The sequence below is a fragment of the Callorhinchus milii genome, unplaced genomic scaffold, assembly GCF_018977255.1.
Source record: "Callorhinchus milii isolate IMCB2004 unplaced genomic scaffold, IMCB_Cmil_1.0 Scaffold2, whole genome shotgun sequence".
Taxonomy (NCBI): domain Eukaryota; kingdom Metazoa; phylum Chordata; class Chondrichthyes; order Chimaeriformes; family Callorhinchidae; genus Callorhinchus; species Callorhinchus milii.
Window position 1 is genome coordinate 124912767 of NW_024704743.1, and position 23937 is coordinate 124936703.

Here is a 23937-nt window from a genome sequence, read left to right on the forward strand (position 1 = left end):
TTCCACCCCTCTGATTCGCAAAGTCTCAGCCGGTTGTCAAATGTGACTGTTCTACACTGAAAATGGAATTCAATAGAAAACCTTGCTGTCTCTGCAGTCCTAATTGCTTAACCATTTTGCAGGCTTTCCATATAGAGGCCCCGTGTTACTCTTCTACATACACTAACCCCCTTGTCATTCATTGATTCACCACAGACCTCAGACAACATACGCCCACAGTCTCAAAGGTGGGAGCATCACTGAATCTGGAGTCCTGTAGCTCAGTGGTTAGAGCCCTCGCCTCGCAAAGCAAGAGGACCTGGGTTCGATTCTCGGGCAGGGTGAAACCATAGGCAAGTTTCCTTCCATCACACGCCTCAGTTTACCAGCAATCAGTAGGAACCCGATTGTTAATCGATTGCCGGATCACTTTTCGGGGGTAATCATCTCTTCAAAAATAACTAAATAAATAATAATAATAATTTGGTCACTCAATCCACGACTGTTTGTGGGACCTGCTGTGCGCAATTGGCTGTCATGTTTCTCCCACAAAATATATAGTCAATTCACATTACAGTATATTCTGTGAAGCGCTTTGAGATGTCTCGAAGACGTGTTAAGATGCTGTATCAAATATAAGGATTGTTATTATAATAGCTGTGCTCGTGACATGAACAGCTCCAGGTTGAGCTGTCAGTCTTTGAGCAAGACATGGTTTCAGTCCTTCCTACTCTAGAATTGAGTTGATGTGACGTTGCTTTCGAATTTTCCAGAATCAGGCTTCATCTCCTACACACTCTGCTGTGAGGATTCTCCGGCAACTAACACTCCTCACAGTCTTCAGTCTCCCATCCTTCAGATGAGACGTTAACCCGAGGTCCCGTCTGCCTGTTCAGGCGGATGGTAAAGATCCCGCGGGGCTATTGGAAAAGAGAAGGGAGTTTCTCTCTCTCTCCCGGTGTCCCGGACAACAATCCCCCAAATAATATTGGTTTATAATAATAATAATCTTTACATTTGAAATAGCGCCTTACCATATCTACTAGACATCTCAAAGCGCTTCACAGAATATACTGTAAAGTGTAGTGACTGTATATTTGTGGGCGAAACGCAGCAGCCAATTGCGCACAGCAATGTCCCAAACAGTCACGGATTGAGTGACCAATTATTTTTTCTTGAGGGATTATTATCAGGCGTGTGTGTGGTGTAAGGAAACTTGCCCAAGGTTTCCTCTGGCCGGGAATCGAACCCAGGTCTCTCGTTTGCGAGGCGAGTGCTCTAACCACTGAGCTACAGGACTTCGAGGTTTATTATAACAAGACTTTTTCTTTGGATCATCCCCTCTTTCAAGGTGATGTTTTGAGAAAAGGTCTTATTCTTACCGTTTTGTATTAATAATATTCCTTGCATTTGATACAGCGCCTCGTCACCTCGTTGAGACGCCTCAAAGCGCTTCACAGGATAAATTGTAATGTGGAGTGACTGTGTTTCGTGGGTGGAACGTGGCAGCCAATTGCGTCAATTTGGTCATTCAATGCAAACAGAGGTGGATTGAGTGACCAAATTATTAATATTTAGTTTTTGAAGTGATTATTACCTGGAAAGCATCAACTAAGAAGCAGGTTCGTGCTTACTGCGAGGTAAACAGAAACGTGTGTGTGAAGTAAGGGATCTTTACTAAGGTTTCACCCTGCCTGGGAATTAAACTCCGGTTCCAAGACAAGTGCTCAAATACTACTCTAGAGGACTCCACAGAATAATCCCCCAAATAATAATTGGTCCTCACAACCATCATTACCCATATAATAATCCTTGTATTTGATACAGCAATTTATCATGTCGTGGAGACCACCCAAAGCGCTTCACAGAATATACTGCAAAGTGAATTGTCTGTATATTTTGTGGGCAAAACGTGGCAGCCAATTGCGCACAGCAGCGTCCCACAAACAGTCATGGATTGAGCGACCAAATTATTATATTTTTGTAGGTATTATTACCCCCAGAAAGCCAATTGGCCAGCAACTGGATTACTACTTACTGCTGGGTAAACAGAAGCCTACGGAGTAAGGAAACTCCCCTGAGCTTTTGCCCCGCCAGGAATCAAACCCAGGTCCTCTTGTTTGCGATATATGCCGTAGGAAACCCACCACCTGCTGCCTTGATCCCCTCCATACCCAAATGCCCCTCTTTTGCCCCTTGCTAATGCACACAGTCAACCAGTCCCATTCCTCCACCACTATCCCACTCTCCTTCAAAACCCCTGTCATCAGCCCCTCCTCTAAAACCCACTTTTTGTCCTTCAAAATTCACAAACCCATCCATCTCCAACTTCCCCCCTCATCATCTCCAGAGTCCTGGAATGTGTTGTTAACAACTAACTTCTCACACCTCTCCCTCCACTCTCTCCTCGAGCCCCTCCACTCTCTCCTCGAGCCCCTCACTCTCTCCTCGAGCCCCTCAACTCCCTCCTCGAGCCCCTCCACTCCCTCCTCGAGCCCCTCCACTCCCTCCTCGAGCCCCTCCCCTCCCTCCTCGAGCCCCTCCACTCCCTCCTCGAGCCCCTCCACTCCCTCCTCGAGCCCCTCCACTCTCTCCTCGAGCCCCTCACTCTCTCCTTGAGCCCCTCCAATCTCTCCTCGAGCCCCTCACTCTCTCCTTGAGCCCCTCCAATCTCTCCTCGAGCCCCTCCACTCTCTCCTCGAGCCCCTCCACTCCTTGAGCCCCTCCACTCTCTCCTCGAGCCCCTCCACTCCCTCCTCAAGTCCCTCCTCGAGCCCATCCAGTCTGGTTTTCATTCTGCCCACAGCACAGAGACGGCGCTCATTCACAGTCACAAACGACGTTCACTCTCTCTGTGACCGGGGCTCCCTCTACCTCCTCATCCTCCTGAATCTCTCCGCTGGTTTGACACAGTTGACCACGTCATCCTCCTCCACCACCTCTCCTCCCTCATCCACCTCAGAGGGACCGCTCTCCTAGATCAAGTCCCACTTGACCCACTACCATCACTTCATCTCCGCAAACAGTTTCTCCTCCAGCCCCTCCCCTCCCCACGGTCACCTGCGGGGACTCGAAAGCTCTATCCTTGGCACTTCCTTTTTCTCATTTCCACGCTGCTCCTTGGTGATGCCATCCACAGACATGGGGTCAACAGAGGGAGGAAGACAGAGAGAGAGAGAGTGAGAGAGAGTGAAACAGTGTCTGACAGAGGGAGGGAGGAACACATATACAGGAAGTGCTTTGAGAGGTCTCGACGATGTGATAAAGCGTTATATCAAATGCAAGGATTATTATTATTGAAAGGCACTAACTTAAGTTCCCTTTACATACAGCACAGAGAGGCACTAATACGACAGACAGTCTGCCCGTGAGTGGCCACCAGAACAGTAAGTACGGTGATCAGGAGCTCACCGGAGAGGGGGATGGTTCTGAGGATGGATCGGGTACATTTACAAGAAGGAGTGCTGTGAGCTGTCCTGACCAGTGCTCCATTCCCCAGCACTGTCCTCCCTCATGTTTACAGCAACAACAACAACAGACAGTCTTACGGCAAGTGTCCAAACATGGTATAAATGTAAGTTTTCTTTCCGCCCGGCAGTGCACGAACGGTCACTTGATGTGCGCTGGCTGTTTTATACACCTGTTGGCTGACGCCAGGCTGAAGGAGGAGCAGGCCACCTGCCCAAACTGCCGCTGTGAGATCAGCAAGAGCCTGTGCTGCCGCAACCTGGCCGTGGAGAAGGCAGTGAGCGAGCTGCCCAGCGAGTGCGGCTTCTGCCTGAAGCAGTTCCCACGCTCCGTTCTGGAGACCCACCAGAAGGAAGATTGCCAGGACAGGTAATGCCTTACCCTCCTCGGAACTCACAAGCAGGCAGCGTGGTAACCAAGTGCAAAGGGAGTACGTACACAAGCCAGTGCACAGGGCGGGTGGGGAGGCTGTGTGTGGGTGTATTTGTCTGTGGGTATGTGTGTGTGTCTGTGATTGTCTGTAGGTGGGTTTGTGCGTGAGTGTGTGTCTGTGTGTATGTTTGTGGGTGGGTGTGTGTATGTGTGTGTTTCTCTGTGTGTGTGTGTGTTTGTTCGTGGGTGTGTATGTCTGTGTTTGTCTGTGGGTGTGTGTGTGTTTCTGTCTGTGTGTGTGGGTATGTGTGTGGGTGTGTTTGTGTGTTTCTGTCTGTCTGTGTGTGTGGGTATGTGTGTGTGTGTGTTTGTGTGTGTGGGTATGTGTGTGGGTGTGTTTGTGTGTGTGGGTATGTGTGTGGGTGTGTTTGTGTGTGTGTGAGAGCCAGGCCCCTAAATGACAGGGGGCCTGGAAATGTCTTCACTCTGTTTGCTTATAGTGGAGTCCTGTAGTGTAATGGTTAGAGCTCTCGCCTCACAAGCGAAAGGACCCGGGTTTGATTCCTGGGCAGGGCAAAATGTTGGGCAAGTTTCCTTACTCCGCACGCCTCTGTTTACCAGCAATAAGTAGGAACCCGGTTGTTAATCGATGTGCGGATCACTTTACCTGCTGTGTACAACTGGCTGCCATGTTTCACCCACAAATATACAGTCAATTCACTTTACAGTATATCCTGTGAAGCGCTTTGAAACGTCTCAAAGACGTGATGAGGCGTTGTATCAAATGTAAGGATTATTATTCCCTTAAAAAAACTAAAGCCAAGAGGCAGAGTCCAGTGTGGGTTTGAAGAGGGAGGAGGACAGGTGTATGAAGGATCGAGGCTTGAAGGGATATGGTACAGTGAGGGGGGGAGGAGGGGAAGTGGGTTGAATGAACATCACTGAGAGCCAATGGATAGTGTATTGTGAAACCCTTTGATTCTACGCCAAAGGTTAAAGTTCATCAGCTACAGCAATGCCCTCAGAGGTAGGTCTGTGTGGCCTTTACCTTACGTGAGCCGAGCCAGTGAAGTCTTTACTGCCGTCAGAACATTGTGTATTCAGTACTGGGTTCCCCCTCACACTCACCGAACCAATGCGCAATCCCCCAGCTGTCCTTCCTCCTCCACATCCGGTCCCTGACCAGGAGGCCTTCCTCCACCTCCGCCACATTGCCCACCTCCGACCGTACCTTACCCCCATATGCAGCCGAAGTCCTTGTGCATGTGTTTGTCACCTCCCCCTGGATTACTGCAACCCCCTCCTCGCCGGTCTCCTCAGCTCCACTGTTCACAAGATCATCTCATTCAGACTCTGCCGCCCACACACTGACCTGAACCAAACTCCATCCCCACATCTCACCCGCTCTGGCCCAGGCTCCACTGGCTCCCCATCACCCAACACATCCACTTCAAGATGCTCTCACTCTCGTGTTCAAATCCCTTCACTCCCTGGCACCTCCCCACCTCTCCGACCCCTCACTCCCCACCTCTCCGACCCCCTCACTCCCCACCTCTCCGACCCCCTCACTCCCCACCTCTCCGACCCCCTCACTCCCCACCTCTCCGACCCCTCACTCCCCACCTCTCCGACCCCCTCACTCCCCGCCTCTCCGACGCCCTCACTCTCCACCTCTCTGATCCCCTCACTCTCCACTTCTCCAACTCCCTCACTCTCCACCTCTCCAACCCCCTCACTCCCCACCTCTCCGACCCCCTCACTCCCCACCTTTCCGACCCCCTCACTCCCCACCTCTCCAACCCCCTCACTCCCCACCTCTCCGACCCCCTCACTCCCCACCTCTCCGACCCCCTCACTCCCCACCTCTCCGACCCCCTCACTCTCCAATCTACCACCAGACGCCTCCGCTCGACTGGCACCAGCTCCTGCTCGTCCCTCGCACCCTCCGCCCCACCATCAGAGGTTGCGCTTTCAGCCACTACAGCCTGAAACTCTGGAACTCTCCCCCTCGGTCTCTCTGCCGTGCTCCTCTCTACCCTTTTTCAAGTCCCACCTGAAAACCTTCCTCTTCGACAGTGCTCAAGGCCATCTTCCCCCCCGGCTCGGAGTCAGGTTCTGCCACTGTTAAGCTCTGAGACGCTGCCCTGCATAGTGGGTGCTATATAAGTTCTTGTTGTTGTATTCAGTACTGGGCTGCTCGTTACTATCAGGTCAGCACCTCTTTTATTATCACTAGTTTAGGTCGTGTCTGCCTTGTGATTCAGGGACAAATTCCCCACCATCGCTCACAGCTTTTATTTTCCTCAACAACAACTTGCAGTTGTACAGTGGCCTTCACATGGGGTAGCGTTCCAGAGCGCTTCCCAGTGGCGGAGTCTGACCCCGAGCCGGGGGAGAGGGAGAGGGAGGGGGGAGAGGGAAGGGGGGAGAGGGAAGGGGAGAGGGAGGTGGGTGGTGACCATCAGCACCATCATAAAGGAAGGTCTTTAGACGGGATTTGAAGGTGGGGAGGGAGGGAGGGAGGGAGGGGCAAGGCGGAGGGATTGAGGGAGAGGGTTCCAGAGTTTCAGGGTGTAGTGGCTGAAAGCACGGCCGGCGATGGTGGAGCGGAGGGGACGAGGGACAAACAGGAGGCCAGAGCCGGCTGAGTGGATATATACCAAAATATATAGTAACCTGTATTTATATTAAATTTCGCCCACAACATACACAGTTAATCCACATTACAGTATGTTCTGTGAAGAGCTTTGAGACGTCTCAACAACATGATAAGGTGCTGTATCAAATGCCAGGATTATTATTGTAATAAAATCAGCCTCAAGTTCACTTTACCTGGCAGCTCACCTCACAGCTCACCTCACTGTCTGTGGTAAAAAGTAGCTGCTGCGTTTGCCTGTATTACAGGTGTTCACTTCATTTGTAATGGATCCTGTTTTGTGAAGCACTTTGTGAAGCACGTTTATTTTACTTGAAGGGCACTGAAGCGTTACAACTTGTTATTCTGCATCAAAATGGAAAGCAGCCGTTTGCTGTTCAGTTTGCTTTCTGGACTGAGATCCTTTTCATGTGGACAGAAGCTCTCGGCTCCGTGGTTAACAGCTCATGATACACATTCCATGTATGCACATATACTGTGCAACCCTATTATAACAGGAGGTTTGGGTCCATCAAATCGAACCTTTCTTATGAAGTGTCAGCCTGGCAGTAACTAGCCCTCTGGACTCTGGGTCATGTAAAGTCTTGTAGTGTATTCATTAGAGAAACCCTCACACACGCTTTCATTACATCGAGGTTCGACTGTGCAAACTCACTGCTTGTCGGCCCCCAACTCCTTCCTCCACAGACTGCAGATCATCCAGAACTCTGCAGCCCGTGTCCTCTCCCGCACCGGCTCCGTGACCCTATCACCCCCATCCTCACCCGACTCCACTGGCTTCCCATCACACAGAGGGTACAGTCCAAGATCCTGGTCCTCACCTTCAAAGCCCTCTGTGGTCTTGCTCCCCCCGACCTCTGCCACCTCCTAACCCCCTCCCATCCTGCTCGCTCCCTCCCCTCAGCGGGCTCCGGCCTGCTTCATGTCCCCTTGCCTCGCCCACCCCAATATTGGCGGGCGGCCTTCTGCCACGCTGCCCACACCCTCTGGAACTCCATCCTGCAGTCCCTCTGCCTCGCACCCTCCTTCGCCTCCTTTAAAAACATTTCAAGACCCTCCTCTTTGAACTTGGCTTTGATCACCCTACTTTCCCCTCTGCCCTCCACACACCCGATCCCAACCCCCAGCTCGGGTCCAAAACAAAGTGAAAGGCGTTTAACAAATGTAATTTTGTTGTTGTTGTACATAAACAGCTGTGTCAAATGCAAGCATTATAGTATTTTTGACACTCTAGTGCAGTGCTGGGGGAGCTCTGCATTGCTGTAGCCGCTGTCCTTCAGGTGAGACGTTAAACCAAGGTCCCATTTGCCTGTTCAGGTGGATGTTAAAGATCTTGTAACGCTATTTGAAAAGAGAAGGGAGTTTCTCTCTCCCAGTGCCCCAGCCGACAATCCCCCTGATAAAATATAATCAGTCATTCGTAGAATCATAGAATTACCCGTTTTGACGAAGGGTCGTGGACCCGAAACGTTGACTCACTTTCCTTTCTCCATAGATGCTGCCTGACCTGCTGAGTGTTCCCAGCGACTTCTGTTTTTGTTTCAGCACAGAAGGAGGCCATTTGGCCCATCGTGTCTGTGTCAGCTGCTCGAAAAGAGCTTCCAAATCAATCCCACTCCCCATAGCCCTGATCAGCCCCACTCCCCCGCTCTCTCCCCATAGCCCTGATCAACCCCACTCCCCCGCTCTCTCCCCATAGCCCTGATCAACCCCACTCACCCGCTCTCTCCCCATAGCCCTGATCAGCCCCACTCCCCCGCTCTCTCCCCATAGCCCTGATCAACCCCACTCCCCCGCTCTCTCCCCATAGCCCTGATCAACCCCACTCCCCCGCTCTCTCCCCATAGCTCTGCAAACTTGTCCTCTCCAAATAAGTATCTGCTTCTCTCTTAAAAGTTGTTATGGAATCGGTTCCCATCGGCCTTTCAGGCAATGCATTCGAGATCCTAATAACTCGCTGTGTGAACACATTTCTCCTCCCCTCCCCTCTGTTTCTTTTAACAGCTATTTTAAATGGGTGTCCTCGGGTTACCGACCCACCGCCAGTGGGAATAGTTTCTCCTCGTTCACCCTATCGAATCCCCTCATCATTTTGAAACCTTCTATTAAGTCTCCTCTTAACCTTCTCTGCTCCGAGGAGAATAATCCGAGCTTCTCTACCTCTCCTGATAACTGAGGTCCCTCATTCCTGGTACCATTCTGGTCAATCTCCTTTGCACCCTCTCCAATGCCTTGACATCCTTCCTAAAGTGTGAGGCCCAGAACTGAACCAAGTCTCTCGCTGAGGCCTCACCAGTGTTTTATATAAAGGTTCATCATAACTTCCTGACTTGTGTATTCTATGCCCTATTTATAAAGCCGAGTATCCCGGATGCTCTTTAACAGCTGTATCTGCCTGTCCGGCCACCTTCAGAGATTTACTATATGACCCCCAGGTCTCTCTGTCCCTTCACCCCCATTAAGACTGTACCATCAGCTTATATTGCCTCTCCTCATTCTTCCTCTCAAAATGCATCACTTCACATTTCTCCACATTAAACTCCATCTGCCACGTGTCTGCCCGTGTTACCAGTCTGTCTCTATCCTCTTGCAGTCGGTTACTATCCCCCTCACTGTTTACTACTGTTTCCAGCTTAGTGTCACCTGCAAACTTGGGAATTGTGCTCCATATACCCAAGTCCAGGTCCAGGTCATTTATATAGATCACAAACAGCAGTGGTCCCAATACTGACCCCCGGGGGGACACCACTGCACTAATGTGCAATTTGGTCACTGCGTCTGCCCCGAGTAAACAGAAAAGTCTGTGAAGTGTTTTGTGATGTTTCAACATAACACAGCGCAGAATCAAATAGCAGATTATTATTAGTACAACTTTCTGTAAAATATAAATGGCTGCTCGTCTTGCTTCCCGGCCATCAGGTCACCGCAGTGTCACTTCCTTCACTGACTGACTGACTTCCTGTGGGCAGGTGCAGGCAGGAAGCTGGCGTGTCAGCTCCAGGAGTGACTGCACTTTGTGTGCATAACCCACCCACCCGGTCAGTCTGTGAGCAGAATCCCTCTGTAAACAGGTTGCACTGTGATGGGGATGGACTGAAACCCTTCTGTCTTTTGTCAATGTGAAATGCAGGGAGGGGGCAAAATACTGTACTGAATGGGGGAGGGGGTGGGGGGGGAGGCATGTCTTAATCCACATTGAAGTGGAATTTCTTACTTCACTTTGGCTCTGGTGCACTTTGGCTGTGATATAGACCTGTCCACTCCCTCTGCTCAGCAGGCTCCGGCCTGCTCCACATCCCCTGCCCAGTCTGCCCCACCATTGGCCTCACTGCCCCCAACCTTTGGAACTTAATCCAGCATTACCTTCACCCGCTCCCTCCCTCGCCTCCTTCAAAGCCCATCTCAAGACCCTTCTCTTCAACCGCGCCTTCGGTCACCTTCCTATCCCCACCCTCCCTGCCCTCCCCCGCCCCCCCCTCCTGATCCCAACCCCCAGCTCAGGTCTAAATCCTGACTGTCCAGCGCCTTGGGATGTCCTCCTGACGTGAAAGGCAAGCGCTGTGTGCACGTAATTTGTTGTTGCTTTGAGACGTCTCAACGACGTGATATATCACATGCAAAGATTATTATTATTACTGCAGTTTTAACTTTGTCCTCACAAGCTTTGTCTGGCTCAGTTGGTCACACTCTCATGTCAGGCTCAGAAGGTTGATGGGTTCAAGCCCTATTTTGGCACTTTGAGCTCAAATGCAGAGCTGGGAGAGCACTGCAATGCCAAAGGCATCCTTAGCAGCTATTTCTCCAAGGTCCTGTTAAATACCTGTCAACCTGGCTCGGTGGTAGCACTCTCTCTCTCTCGTCTCTGAAGTTTTTCTTTGGGACAGGTTACCAGGAAAGGTGGTTAAGCTCAGGACACTTAGATGAGGTCAGCTGGGTCTTTATCTTATGGATTGATCTTGTGATCAATTCTTTCTATCCTTTTCCCCATCCTCCTATAATTTATTTCTTTTTAGAAATCTATTTAGTTCCCTTTTGAAAGCTAATATGTGTGTCAGTCTGGCACTTTGGTAATGCTCTCTCTCAATCAGGAGGTTGTGGGTTCAAGCTCCACGTCAGGACTTGGAATCACACAGTCTAAGCTGATGCTCCAATACAGCACTGGGGGGGGTCGCATTGTGGGAGGAGACGTTAACCCGAGGTCCCGTCTGCCTGTTCAGGTGGATGGTAAAGATCCCGCGGGACTATTGGAAAAGAGAAGGGAGTTTCTCTCTCTCTCCCGGTGTCCTGGACAACAATCCTCCAAATGCTGTTTGTGGGGACGCTGCTGTGCATAAACTGACTGCCGTGTTTCGCCCACAAAACACAGTCACTACATTTTACAGTGTAGTCCGTGAAGCTCTTTGAGACGTCTCGAAGACGTGATAAGGTGCTATATCAAATGCAAGCATTATTATTGTTATTAATTAATGGTCACTAGATTCTAGCTTCATGGGTGGACACTAGGCCCTTCACCCTTGGGAGGTCAGGGAAGGAAGTGCGTGTTGTCTTCCTGGAAGTGTCTCTGAGGAGATGCTGCCAAAGGCAACAACACATGACATTTACACAGGCCTTTCACATCGGGACGATGACCCAAGGCGCTGGACAGTCAGGGATTTGTGCCTGAGCTGGGGGTTGGGATAAAGAGGGGTGGAGGGCAGGGAGGGTGGGGGTAGGAGGGTGACTGAAGGCGCGGTAGAAGAGGAGGCTTTTGAGATGTGCCTTGAAGGAGGCGAGGGAGGGGGCGATGCGGGTGGACTGTGGGATGGAGTTCCAAACGGTGGGGGCAGAGAGGCTGAAGGCCTGACCGCCGATGGTGGGGTGGGTCGGGCGGGGGAGTAAATCAGGGCTGATCCCCACAGTATAATAACCTGCCGCCACTCACTGTCTAGGCTCACACCTGAAGGATGGTCACATGGGAGAGGTTTCGGAGGGCAGCGGGAACGCGCTTCCCCAGCACAGGCCAGCACCTTCAGGTGAGGGGGGGGTGGGCGGGAATGAGAAACGTAATGCCAGGGCTTAAAGAGTTAAATTACGAGGGCAGGTGGCATAAACTTGGTCTGTATTCCCTTGAGTTTAGAAGGTTTGAGGCTGATCTGATTGAAGTTAATAATAAAATGATAAAGGGGTTTGATAGAGCAGCTACAGAGACACTATTTCCTCTGGTGGGGAATCCAGAACCAGAGCCATCATCTTAAGATTAGAGTCCGGCCATTTAGGAGTGGAAACAGGAAGCAGTTTGTCACACAAACGGTAGTGGGAATCTGGAACTCTCTCCCACAATAACGCTGTGGATTATGGCTGTGGATCCATTCACATTTTCAAGGGGATAGAGTTTTGTTAGGTCAGGGATATGGGGCAAAGGGAGTGAGATTATATCAAGTATTAGAAGGATTAGTTACTGCAGAGTAAGAGTTAAAAAAATGCTAGAATCTCAAGGAATACTTACTCCAGGGCAAAGTGAGTGAAAAACACGTGTGGATTATGGGAGTATAATGGTCAGCTGACCAGATGGATAAAATCTCAAAGAACCGTGTAACTTATATGGAGTTGCTTTTCACATAATAGTGTAAGATTGCTCAATAGTAAAATAGTGTGGAATCCTCTTGCCCAGTGGTTAGAGCACTCGCCTCACAAGCGAGAGGACCCGGGTTTGATTCCTGGGCAGGGTGAAACCTTAGGCAAGTTTCCATACTCCACACGCCTCTGCTTACCAGCAGTAAGTAGGGACCCGGTTGTTAGTCGATTGGTGGATAATAATAATAATAATAATCCTTGCATCTGATATAGCGCTTTTCACGTCTTCTAGACGCTCAAAGTGCTTCACAGACTATACTGTAAAGTGAATTGACTGTATTTTGTGGGTGAAACGCGGCAGCCAATTGCGCACAGCAGTGTCCCACAAACAATGTGGATTAAGTGACCAATTTATTATTTTTTTCTTGAGGGATTATTATCAGACATGTGGAGTAAGGAAACTTGCCCAAGGTTTTGCCCTGCCGGGAATCGAACCCAAGTATCTCGATTGCAAGGCGAGTGCTCTAACCACTGAGCTACACTTTTCCAGGGGTAATAATAAATAAATAATAAAAAATAATAATAAACACTGAATATCACTTTTCCAGGGGTAATAATTGCTTCAAAAATAATAAAAATAATAAATTGGTCACTCAATCTACGGCTGTTTGTGGGACACTGCTGTGCGCAATTGGCTGCCGCGTTTCGCCCACAAATATACAGTCAATTCACTTTACAGTATATCCTGTGAAGCGCTTTGAGACGCCTCGCAGACATGATAAGGCGCTGTATCAGATGCAAGGATTATTATTATTATTATTATCCACCAATCGACTAACAACCGGTTATTAAATTACAGTATATTCTATGAAGAGCTTCGAGACGTCTCAGGGATGTGATTAAAATGCCAAATCAAATGCAAGATTATTATTATTAATATTATTATTAACAATTAACGTCTGGAACCGTGCTCATCAGGGAGGGCGACTGAGGCCGGGTCACTGGGATGTATTTAAGAAACAGTTCGACTCTAATTGGAGGATATGGGGTGGGGAGGGGGTGTCCTGCGAGGATGTAATCAGATTCAGACCCCCCCACACACATACACAGCCCCCGACGAGGGAGCAAATGAATGGGAAAATGGGATTTGACCAGCTCACACGCACACAAACTCCCAGCTCCAGCCTGGATGGTCTGAAGGGCCTGTTTCTGTGCTGTAAGGCTCTGTGTTTGGTTGCCCCTTGTCTTGTGGTGTGGAGTATGATCCTGTGTGGTGTGTGGCGGGGAGTGTTCACAATGCAGAGATGGTTCCCGGGGGAACAGGCTCCGAACACGGGACAGTGGCACCTGCTCAGCCTGGGGGACACTTTGCAAACTGAGTCTAATTCGCGCAGTCCTGTAGCTCAGTGGTGAGAGCCCTCGCCTCGTAAGCGAGTGGAACTGGGTTCGATTCCCGGGCAGGGCAAAGCCTTAGGCAAGTTTCCTTACTCCCCATGACTCTGTTTACCAGTAGTAAGCAGGAACCCTGTTGTTACTTAATTGGTGGATTGCTTTTCGGGGGTTAATAATCCCTTCAGTAAATAAATAAATGAATAATTTGGTCACTTAATCCACGGCTGTTTGTGGGACGCTGCTGTGCACGATTGGCTGCCGCGTTTCCTCCACAAAATATAGTCAATTCACTTTACAGTGTGTCCTGTGAAGCGCTTTGAGACGTCTCGAAGCCGTGTAAGGCACTGTATGAAATGTGAGGATTAGTATTATTATTATTTTTATTCTCCGTCTGTTGTTCTCCCACCCTCCCACCACCTCCCTAACCCCCCCCCACTTCCCCCCTCCCCCCCCGCTTCCCTCCCCGCAGGGTGACACAGTGCAAGTACAAGCGGATTGGCTGCCCCTGGCTGGGACCCTACCATGAGCTGACGGTACATGAAGCAGAGTGTGGACATCCGAGCAAGACAGGCAATGAGCTGATGGAGATTCTGGATGGAATGGACCAAACACACAGGAAAGAGATGCAGCTGTACAACAGCATCTTCAACCTGCTGAGCTTCGAGAAGATCGGCTACACAGGTAACACTGCACAACACAACGGTCTCCAGTCCGGTTCCTGAGCCAGGAGGGGCCGCAGTATTCCAGGGCACTCACTGCTGATGATAGCACAGCCCGGCCCGGCTCATCAGCACGACCTGGAAGGGCCGACCAGTCACTGGAGGCCATTTGGCCCAATGTGTCTGTCGGCTCTTTGAAAAGAGCTTCCAAATCAACCCCACTCCCCCGCTCTCTCCCCATAGCCCTGATCAACCCCACTCCCCCACACAAAAGCCATTATCGAATCGGTTCCCACCGGCCTTTCAGCCAATGCATTCCAGACCCCAACAACTCGCTGTGTAAAAACATTTCTCCTCCCCTCCCCTCTGTTTCTTTTAACAGCTATTTTAAATGGGTGTCCTCGGGTTACCGACCCACCGCCAGTGGGAATAGTTTCTCCTCGTTCACCCTATCGAATCCCCTCATCATTTTGAAAACTTCTATTAAGTCTCCTCTTAACCTTCTCTGCTCCGAGGAGAATAATCCGAGCTTCTCTACCTCTCCTGATAACTGAGGTCCCTCATTCCTGGTACCATTCTGGTCAATCTCCTTTGCACCCTCTCCAATGCCTTGACATCCTGTGTGGGGCCCAGAACTGAACCCAGTCTCTCGCTGAGGCCTCACCGGTGTTTTATATAAAGGTTCATCATAACTTCCTGATTTGTGTATTCTATGCCCTATTTATAAAGCCGAGTATCCCGGATGCTTTTTTAACAGCTGTATCTGCCTGTCCGGCCACCTTCAGAGATTTACTATATGACCCCCAGGTCTCTCTGTCCCTTCACCCCATTAAGACTGTACCATCAGCTTATATTGCCTCTCCTCATTCTTCCTCTCAAAATGCATCACTTCACATTTCTCCACATTAAACTCCATCTGCCACGTGTCTGCCCGTGTTACCAGTCTGTCTCTATCCTCTTGCAGTCGGTTACTATCCCCCTCACTGTTTACTACTGTTTCCAGCTTAGTGTCACCTGCAAACTTGGGAATTGTGCTCCATATACCCAAGTCCAGGTCCAGGTCATTTATATAGATCACAAACAGCAGTGGCCCCAATACTGACCCCCGGGGGGACACCACTGCACACTTCCCTCCAGTCAGAAAAACAACCGTTCACCACCACTCTCTGCTTTCTGTCTCTCAGACAGTTCTGTATCCGCTGCCACTGTCCCTTTAATACTATGAGCTTCTATTTTGCTGTGTATTTTGCCGATATTTTTACCCTACTAACATTCTCTGCCTCTGCTCTGATCGCCTCATCATCCTGGGCGACTTCAACCTGCACTTCACCCCCTCCTGCTCCATCTCCTCTGACTTCTCCTCCCTCCTCTCCTCGCTCAACCTCTCCCTCCACATCAACTCCGCCACTCACAGTCACGGCCACCCACTCGATTTGGTGATCACCCGGGGCCTCAGTGTCTCGGATGTCACCATTACCGACAAGGCCATCTCCGATCACCACTTCATCTCCTTCACCACCTCCACCCCCTCCCCACCTCCACCAGACCCACCACCATCTTCTACCGCCCCTGGAAGAAGTTACCCCCACAATCCCTAACCGCTGCCTTGGAGTCCTCTGAACTCCTCTCCCTCTGGCCTTCAACCCTCACTGACCCCTCTTCTGCTCTCACCCTCCTCCACAACACCCTCTCCTCCACACTTGACACTCTTGCCCCCATCACCTCCCGTACTGTCTCCTACTCCCGCTCCTCCCCCTGGTTCACCACCCACCTCCGCTCACTGAAGAGCCAGGTGCGGGCCGCTGAACGCACCTGCCTCAAATCTGGCCTAACGGTCCACCGACAAATCTGGCTGGACCTCCTCAAAATCTACCGCTCCACTCTAGCCTCGGCCAAGTCGTCCTTCTACTCCAGGATAATCCTGGAGGCGAAGAACAACCCCAGGCTTCTGTTCTCCACCACATCCCAACTCCTCGGTCCCCCCCGCCACCCCGCGCAGGTCATCTCCTCCAACCTTCACTGCGAGGAGATGCTGGATTTCCTTGAATCCAAAATCAAGGGAATCCGCTCCGCGGTCACTTCCCCTCCAACATCCACCCACCCCCTCCCTCCCACACTCCGACTCCTACCCATCCTCCCCTACACATCTTTGTACCCGTTTCCCCACCCTCTGTCATCAATCTCATCCTGTCCCTGAAACCCACCACCTGCTCCCTTGACCCCATCCCCACTCCACTCCTTATCTCCCAGCTCCACCTCCTTGCCCCACTTCTCACAGACACTATTAACCTGTCCCTCTCCTGTGGCTCTATTCCCATTCCCCTAAAAACTGCCACCATCACTCCCACCTTAAAAAAACCCTCCCTTGATGCGTCGCAGCTATCAAGCTACCGGCCCATCTCCAACCTCCCCTTCCTGTCCAAGGTCCTGGAACGAGTTGTCGCCTCCCAGCTGCGCTCTTTCCTCTCCACCCATTCATTATTCGAACCCCTTCAGTCGGGTTTCCGTGCTGCCCATAGCACAGAAACTGCCCTGGTCAAGGTCACCAATGACATCCTGACCATCTGCGACCAGGGCTCCCTCTGCCTCCTCGTCCTCCTCGACCTATCGGCCGCATTCGATACGGTCGACCACTCTATCCTCCTCCACCGCTTGTCCTCCCACCTCAACCTTCAAGGCCCTGTCCTTGAGTGGTTTAGGTCGTCCTCTCCCACCGTCTTCACTTTGTTTCCACGAACGGCTTTCCTCCACCGCCCGCACTGTCTCGTGCGGTGTCCCTCAGGGCTCTGTCCTCGGTCCCCTCCTCTTCACCCTCTATATGCTCCCCCTGTGGTGACATCATCCGCAGACATGGGGTTAACTTCCACATGTATGCGGATGACACCCAACTCTACCTTTCCTCCTCTACCCTCAACTCCACGACCACCGATGTCCTGACAGCTGCCTGTCCGACATCGAGTCCTGGACGAGAGACAACTTTCTTCAGCTCAACGTGCGCAAAACTGAGGCCCTCCTGATTGGCTCACGTCAGCGCCTCCGCACCTCAGGCGCCGACACCATCAGCATCCAAGGCTGCACTCTCCACCTCTCAAAGCCATCAGGAACCTCGGGGTTCTGTTCGACCCTGAGCTGTCCTTTCTTCCTCATATCCGCACCACAACTGGCACCGCCTTCCATCACCTCCGGAACATCGCCAGACTACGGCACTACCTCACCCCTCACGCGGCTGAAACTCTGGTCCACACCTTTATCACCTCAAGGCTGGACTATGGGAACTCTCTCCTCGTCGGCCTTCCCGGCCCTCCCTCCTCATCCTCACCTACAAGGCCATTCACGGCCTCGCTCCCTCCTACCTCTCTGACCTACTATCCCCCACTTACCTGCCCGTACCCTCCGTTCCTCTGGCTCCGGTCTGCTCCACATCCCCCGCCCCAACCGCCCTACCATCGGTGGCCTTCAGCCTCTCAGCCCTGAGGCTCTGGAACTCCATCCCCAGTGCCTTCGCCGCTTCCTCCTTTTCCTCCTTCAAGGCCGGTCTCAAAACCTTTCTCTTTGACCTTCAGCCTTCAGCTCCGCTCTCGACTCTCTACCCTCTCCTCGCTCCCTCCCTTCCCTCCCCTCACCCTGACCATTTCCCCCCTCCTCGCCTCCCCTCCCTCCCCTCCTCCTGACCATTTCCCTCCTCCTCGCTCCCTCCCTTCCCTCCCCTCACCATTTCCCCCCAATGCTCGGGTCCTGACCCAACTGTCCAGCGCCTTGGGACGTCCTCCGGACGTGAAAGGCGCTCTATAAATGAAATCTTGTTGTTGTTGTTATTGTGTGTTGGCTGTCTATTAGACAGATAGAGGGAGAGATACACACACACAGTTAGAGAGGCAGAGAGAGATACACACATACAGAGTTAGAATCAGAGAGAGACACTCATAGGCACAGTTAAAGAGACAGAGACAAAGACATGTACAGAGAGGGGCAGAGAGAGAGACACACACATACAGAGAGATAGAGAGCAGAGAGACACACAATTAGACAGAGCTCCACATAAAGCTTCATTATCTCAATGCTCTCATTTTGTTGTACTCTTTCCCAGCAATTTCCTGTGCAAAAAAAAAGGAAGATTCAAGCCCTGAGTGCAGCAGTAAGTGCTATAGTCCTGTAGCTTGGAGTCCCGTAGCTTCTCGGTTAGATCCCTCACCTCGCAACCGAGAGGACCTGGGTTCTATTCCAGGCGGGCGAAACACCGGGCACGTTTCCTTACTCCACACGCCTCTGTTTACCAGCAGTAAGTAGTAACCCGGTCAATTGGTGCATCGCTTTTCCGGGGGTGATGATCCCTTCAAAAAAAAATAGTAATAATTTGTTCACTGAACCCACGGCTGTGTGTGGGACGCGGCTGCGTGCAATTGGCTGCCGCGTTTCACCCACAAAATGCAGTCAACTCACTTTACAGTGTATCCTGTGAAGCGCTTTGAGACGCCTCGACGATGTGATGAGGCGCTGTGTGAAATGCCGGATTGTTACTGGTGTCTGATTGTGCCCTCTGTACTGCTCTCTGCTGGAAGCTGTGGGTAGTTCAGTGTAAAACTGCAGCAACGCTGAGACTAACCGGGCGGTGCGCCACCTGCAGTACGGGGTAGTACTGCACGTATTTGTGAGCTCGGCCCAGGATCAGTTGGGATGGAGAAGTCCATCCGATCTCCTCCCTCCAGAACACCCACCCGACGACAACGGCAACAACAACAACAACTCCCTTCAGAATACCCACCTACAACAACTTGCGTTTATATAACACTCCTCACGTGCAGTACCGTCCCAGAGCACTTAACGGTAGAATCATACCATCCCCCCATCACAGCATCAAGCAGCTGTTTAAACAAGTCGCAGTGTCCGGGCCTCAACCACCCTTCCTGCCCAACCCTGTTCCAGCCGTTAATTACCCTCTGGGTAAAGAAACACTTCCTGGTGTCTGTCCTGAAATTGCCCCTTTACACCTCTAAACCTGTGACCTGTTGATCTGTTGTCTTGACACATACTAATGTAATGATCTGGGTTTACATTTTCAATTACAATGTTATACACCTCTATGAGGTCCTCTCTGAGTCATCGTCTCTCAAGACTGAAGAGTCTGCGCTTACAAATAATCTTTGCATTTGATACAGCGCCTTATCACGTCGTTGAGGCTTCTCAAAGCGCTTCACGGGATGTACTGTAAAGAGAATTGACTGTATATTTTGTCGGTGAAACGCAGCAGCCAATTGTGCACAGCAGCGTCCCACAAACAGCCGTGACCAAATTGAGTGACCAAATTATTATTCTTTTTTGAAGGGATTATTACCCCTGGAAAGCGATTCACCAATTGACAAATAGCCGGGTTCTTACTTACTGCTGGTAAACAGAGGTGTGTGGAGTAAGGAAACTTGCCTAAGGTTTTGCCCTGCCCGGGAACCAAACCCAGGTCTTCTCGCTTGTGAGGCGAGGGCTCTAATCACTGAGCTACAGGACTGCACTGTAGTGTGTTGGTTAGAGCTTTGCTTTGTAAGTCAGGACTCTTATCAGTCTATCTGACACTTGCCTCTTGCTCTCTCCCCGTTTCCCCTCCTCTCCACAGAAGTGCAGTTTAGACCTTACCGGACGGATGACTTCATCACCCGGCTGTACTACGAGACGCCGCGCTTCACGGTGCTGAACCAGACCTGGGTGTTGAAGGCCCGAGTCAACGACTCCGAACGCAACCCCAACCTGTCCTGCAAGCGCACTCTCTCATTCCAGCTGATCCTGAAGAGCAAGGCAGGATCACCCATGGAGTGCTCTTTCCTCCTGCTCAAAGGTCCGTACGACGACGTCAAGATCAACCCTGTCATCTACCATTTCGCCTTCACCAACGAGAACAATGAGACGGAATACATGCCGCTGCCCATCATAGACTCCATAGAGTGTAACAAGCTGCTCGCCGCCAAAAACATTAACCTGAGGCTCTTTATATTTCAGATACAGAAGTAACGGGGGAAGAGAGGGAGGGAGAGAGAGAGAGAGAGAGAGCGAGAGCGACGGAAAGAGAGGGAGGGAGACGTTGAGAGAGAGAGAGAGAACCACTGAACCACAGTTACCTCGAGATGCTACCCAGCCAGTGTCAGTCAGTCTATACGTTAAAGAGAGAGAGATTTTAAGAAACAAATTGAAAACCTTGCTTATCAGTGCTTGTCGGTCATGACTTTCCGGGAGCTTCCGTGATGGGTTCGGATACCCCCTCCCCCTCCCCGCTTCCCCGTTAAATTACCCCAGTATTTAATGATGAAGTGTGTAATTGCCCCTTTAGAATAAATCATCAAACCTCAGCCTGTCCCTGGTCCTCATCAGCATCCACATTACTGGGGTTAAAACACACACAGGTCAGTCAGTCCCTTTAATACCGGCCTTACTCTCATCAAACTCACTCTCACATGCATACTCAACACACACAGTCAACACATGCTCAACACTCATACACGCACATTCTCAAACACACACTCAACACATACACACACTCGACACATTCTCAAACATTCACCAGGAAATAAATGCAGAGGGTTGGGGTACAGTTACAGAAATTAATTTTAGTCCAAACCTGGACAGAAAGGAACAGACCACATTGTAGGGAATTAATAAGTTCATCCCAGCAGATAAGTTTAAGGTAGAACCAGCAAAATCCACACACACTCAACACACATTCACTCATTCAACGTACATACACACACACACACTCAGGCACACACTCTCTTAGATACATACACACACTCAAACACTCACTCAGACACACTCAGATACTCACTCAGACATTCACACACACACCCTCTGAGTGTGAATTTGTTGGAAGAGTCAGGTTAAGCCAAGTCCAGGTCAGGTACAGAGTCGCAGTTAAGGTCAGGAGGTGCCAGTGCCCACAGGCTATCAGTCAGTGACAGTGAGCAACAAGACTCCTCAGCCTGTTGTACACAGTGAGAGGCCCCAACCCAGTTACACAGTGAGAGGCTGTGCTGTACACAGTGAGACCCCCCCCCCCGCCCCCAGTTACAGAGCGAGCGAGCGAGCGAACCCCTCTTCCGAACAATTAACACAACAACCGTTGTGATTAGCACTTTAGCCCTTTAATCCCCACCGAATAACACAAACTGGAAACCATTGGCGTAACCCAGTGACCAGCGCTTTCACAGTGTTGACTTGTCCCATATCATATCTCATTGATAGTGACCCCTTTGATTCTGTCTCCTCTCCTCCCCCCACGTACTGTATGGTTCAAATCCCATAAAATCCAGACTATAATAAGTACAAACTCACTCGTCTGCATTTAGACATCACTATCAGGCTTCCAGAGAGCAGCTTATTCAGGGTTCTGTGTAAGGCCTAGTGCAGTAGGTTAGCTGGCAGGTTAGTCAAGCTAGTCAGGACAGAGATTCAACCAGAGATTCACTCCCTCTGTTCAGCGGGCTCCAGCCTACTCCATGTCCCCCGCCCGGCCCACCTCACCATTGGCTGGCAGGCCTTCAGCCTCTCTGCCCCCACCCTCTGGAACTCCATCCCACAGTCCCTCCTCCCTCGCCTCCTTCAAGGCCCGTCTCAAGACTCTCCTAACTCGCCTTCGGTCACCCTCCTAACCCCACCCTTCCTGCCCTCCACCCCTCCTGATCCCAACCCCCAGCTCGGGTCCACATTCTCAACATAGCTAACACCTCCTCCCCCACCCAGACACTTAACTAGTGAATTGCCACTGGTCAGTCTTCAAGCCAGTATGTGCTTGCTGAGACTGGGTGTTCAAGACTGAATTTTGAATGAGGACTTGACCGGTGCTCTTTATATTGCTTCCTTTAATATTCCAGACCCACTTGTTAAAACATCCAGTATTCATTAGCCTGGCTGATTGGGAACTTGACTCAAATAGACCAGGATGCCTTGATCCCAATGCCCCACCTGCCCTACTCCGCTCCACAGGCTGGTCAGTGATTAGAGCTGTGCCCTGGAGTACTGCAGAGCTGCCTGGTTCAAATCCCTCCATTCCCTCTTTATTATCCTAAGGTACATCACCTCAGACCCAGAGATGTCCACTCTTGCCTCTTTCCCTGCCCTCAGTGAGGAAAATCACAATAGACAGAGACAGCAACAACATATTACATCTATACAGCACCTTTCACGTCGGGAGGACATCCCAAGGCACTGGACAATCAAGTATTTGTACCCAAGCTGAGGGTTGGGATCAGGAGGGGTGGAGGGTGGGGTAGGAGAGTGAAGGCATGGTCTTGGGTTGTGTGACCAAAGCTACCGTACTGATACGAGGAATCCCTCCCAAACAATGCAAAACACAACTGTACAAAATATAAGAGTCTCAACCCCAGAACACAGCCAGGACGCTTAACACATTGAATGGTGGCAAATCTAGGACAATGATTTATATGATAGCGTTTCTCAACGAAACCCAGACAGGGGAGTCTGAGATGTGAAATAAAGACTGAATGATTAAAATAAACTTTAATGAGCCTTGGGAGCAACTTGCAACTCACAGCTCAAATTATTTTATTATTGATAAATTTCAAAGGTCAGCCATGAAGTCCAAAATGGTATTACAAAGTTGAATCTGGAAGGCAAATATGCGGTAAAGAGCTCCATTTGGGGGGGAGTGAGCACAAGCATAGGCATAGAGCAGGGCAATGGGATTATAGTAGAGAACTCCAGTGGGGGAGTGAGCACCAGCACATACACGGCCAGAACTCTGAAGATGGATTGTCCAATAAAAGGATGGGAGCGCTGTCTAGCTGGGAGCTGTGGAGAATTCCTCCTCTTTATTCCCACCTGAAGATGTTTTTTTTGGCCAACCAGGTGTCTGACACATGCAGAAATCCATCAGCTGCTTAAAGAGTCTCCAAACCAAGCTGATAATTCCATGTATCTCACCTACACATGGAAATCCCAGAGAGAGATTGTTGGAATGGAATGTGCACATTGGGAATTTTGCTGTAAATGACAAAGTGCTCAGTGGTGAGATCAGAGACATGCATTTGCTTCTGTTCCCGATTCTGTTTTCATGGTGACCAGTGACTGACGTTCATCCTGGTAAATGTGAAGTATCAAAATGACTTGTTAATGGGGACAGCCGGGGACCCACCCACAGCCTTTTAATGGGGGCAATGGAACTCACAATCAATTCCTATGACATCCATCCCTTTAGCTCCACAACCGAAGAGCCACTCACTCTTCTTGACACTGCAACATTGCACACCATGCTGAGGGCATCAGCAATTTGTCTTCCCACCCTCCCCCACCAACCCAATCCCCCCCCTCCCCCGACCCCTCTCCTGTCTTGTGTCCTGTAGAGTAATACCATTTAGTTTCCATTCCCACTAATTATCGTCCACCCCCAATCCCTTCACTGCACGTGTCCACATTAGGCAGCATTTGCCACCCGTCCACCCAACATAGTGATCAGTTCTCCATTCTCAAGAATCAATCTAGTGGTCCCTAGTGGTCCCAGCCAAGATTAGCACAGCCTGGAATGAAAACCCGAGTCCTCAGGGAGGGGGTTGGGGTGAGTGGTTCTGCTTCATACCAGGCAGTAGCTTCTAATCCTACCTCCATACCTCTCCAACCTTCTTACTCCCCAACCCATAACAAGTTGCCTCTGCTCAATGGCTCCGGCCTCCTGCTTGTCCTTCAAGTTGTCCTCTCCACCATGGGAGGCCGCGCTTTCAGCCACTACGGCCCGAAACTCTGAAATACTCTCCCTCCATCCCTCCACCTTGGCTCTTCCTTCCCCAACTTTAGGTTGCGCCTGAAGGCCTTCCTCTTCGACTGTGCCTGTAGTCACCTATCCCAGGCTCGGCTTCGTGCTCCACC

At 50.7% G+C, this 23937-nt stretch overlaps 1 protein-coding gene and 1 non-coding gene across 4 annotated transcripts in view; both read left to right on the plus strand.

Annotated features, from left to right (window-relative positions):
• Positions 1-20120, plus strand: part of cyhr1 (cysteine/histidine-rich 1) — a 41800-nt gene extending 21680 nt beyond the window's left edge. Inside the window, exons 1-5 of one of the 3 annotated variants that reach the window (XM_042332112.1) lie at positions 3343-3365; positions 3578-3816; positions 11404-11487; positions 13890-14101; positions 19685-20120. In XM_042332112.1, coding sequence (XP_042188046.1) covers positions 3596-3816; positions 11404-11487; positions 13890-14101; positions 19685-20076 — 909 coding nt within the window. In that variant the 5' untranslated portion in view covers positions 3343-3365; positions 3578-3595 and the 3' untranslated portion in view covers positions 20077-20120. Of the gene's footprint in view, positions 1-3342; positions 3366-3577; positions 3817-11403; positions 11488-13889; positions 14102-19684 lie in introns of those variants that run through there. The other 2 variants (XM_042332110.1, XM_042332111.1) reach the window with 2 other exon arrangements.
• On the plus strand, positions 13421-13494 carry trnat-cgu. The gene has a single exon. It is a non-coding gene; the product is annotated as a tRNA-Thr (tRNA).
• Positions 20121-23937: the final 3817 nt, after the last annotated feature.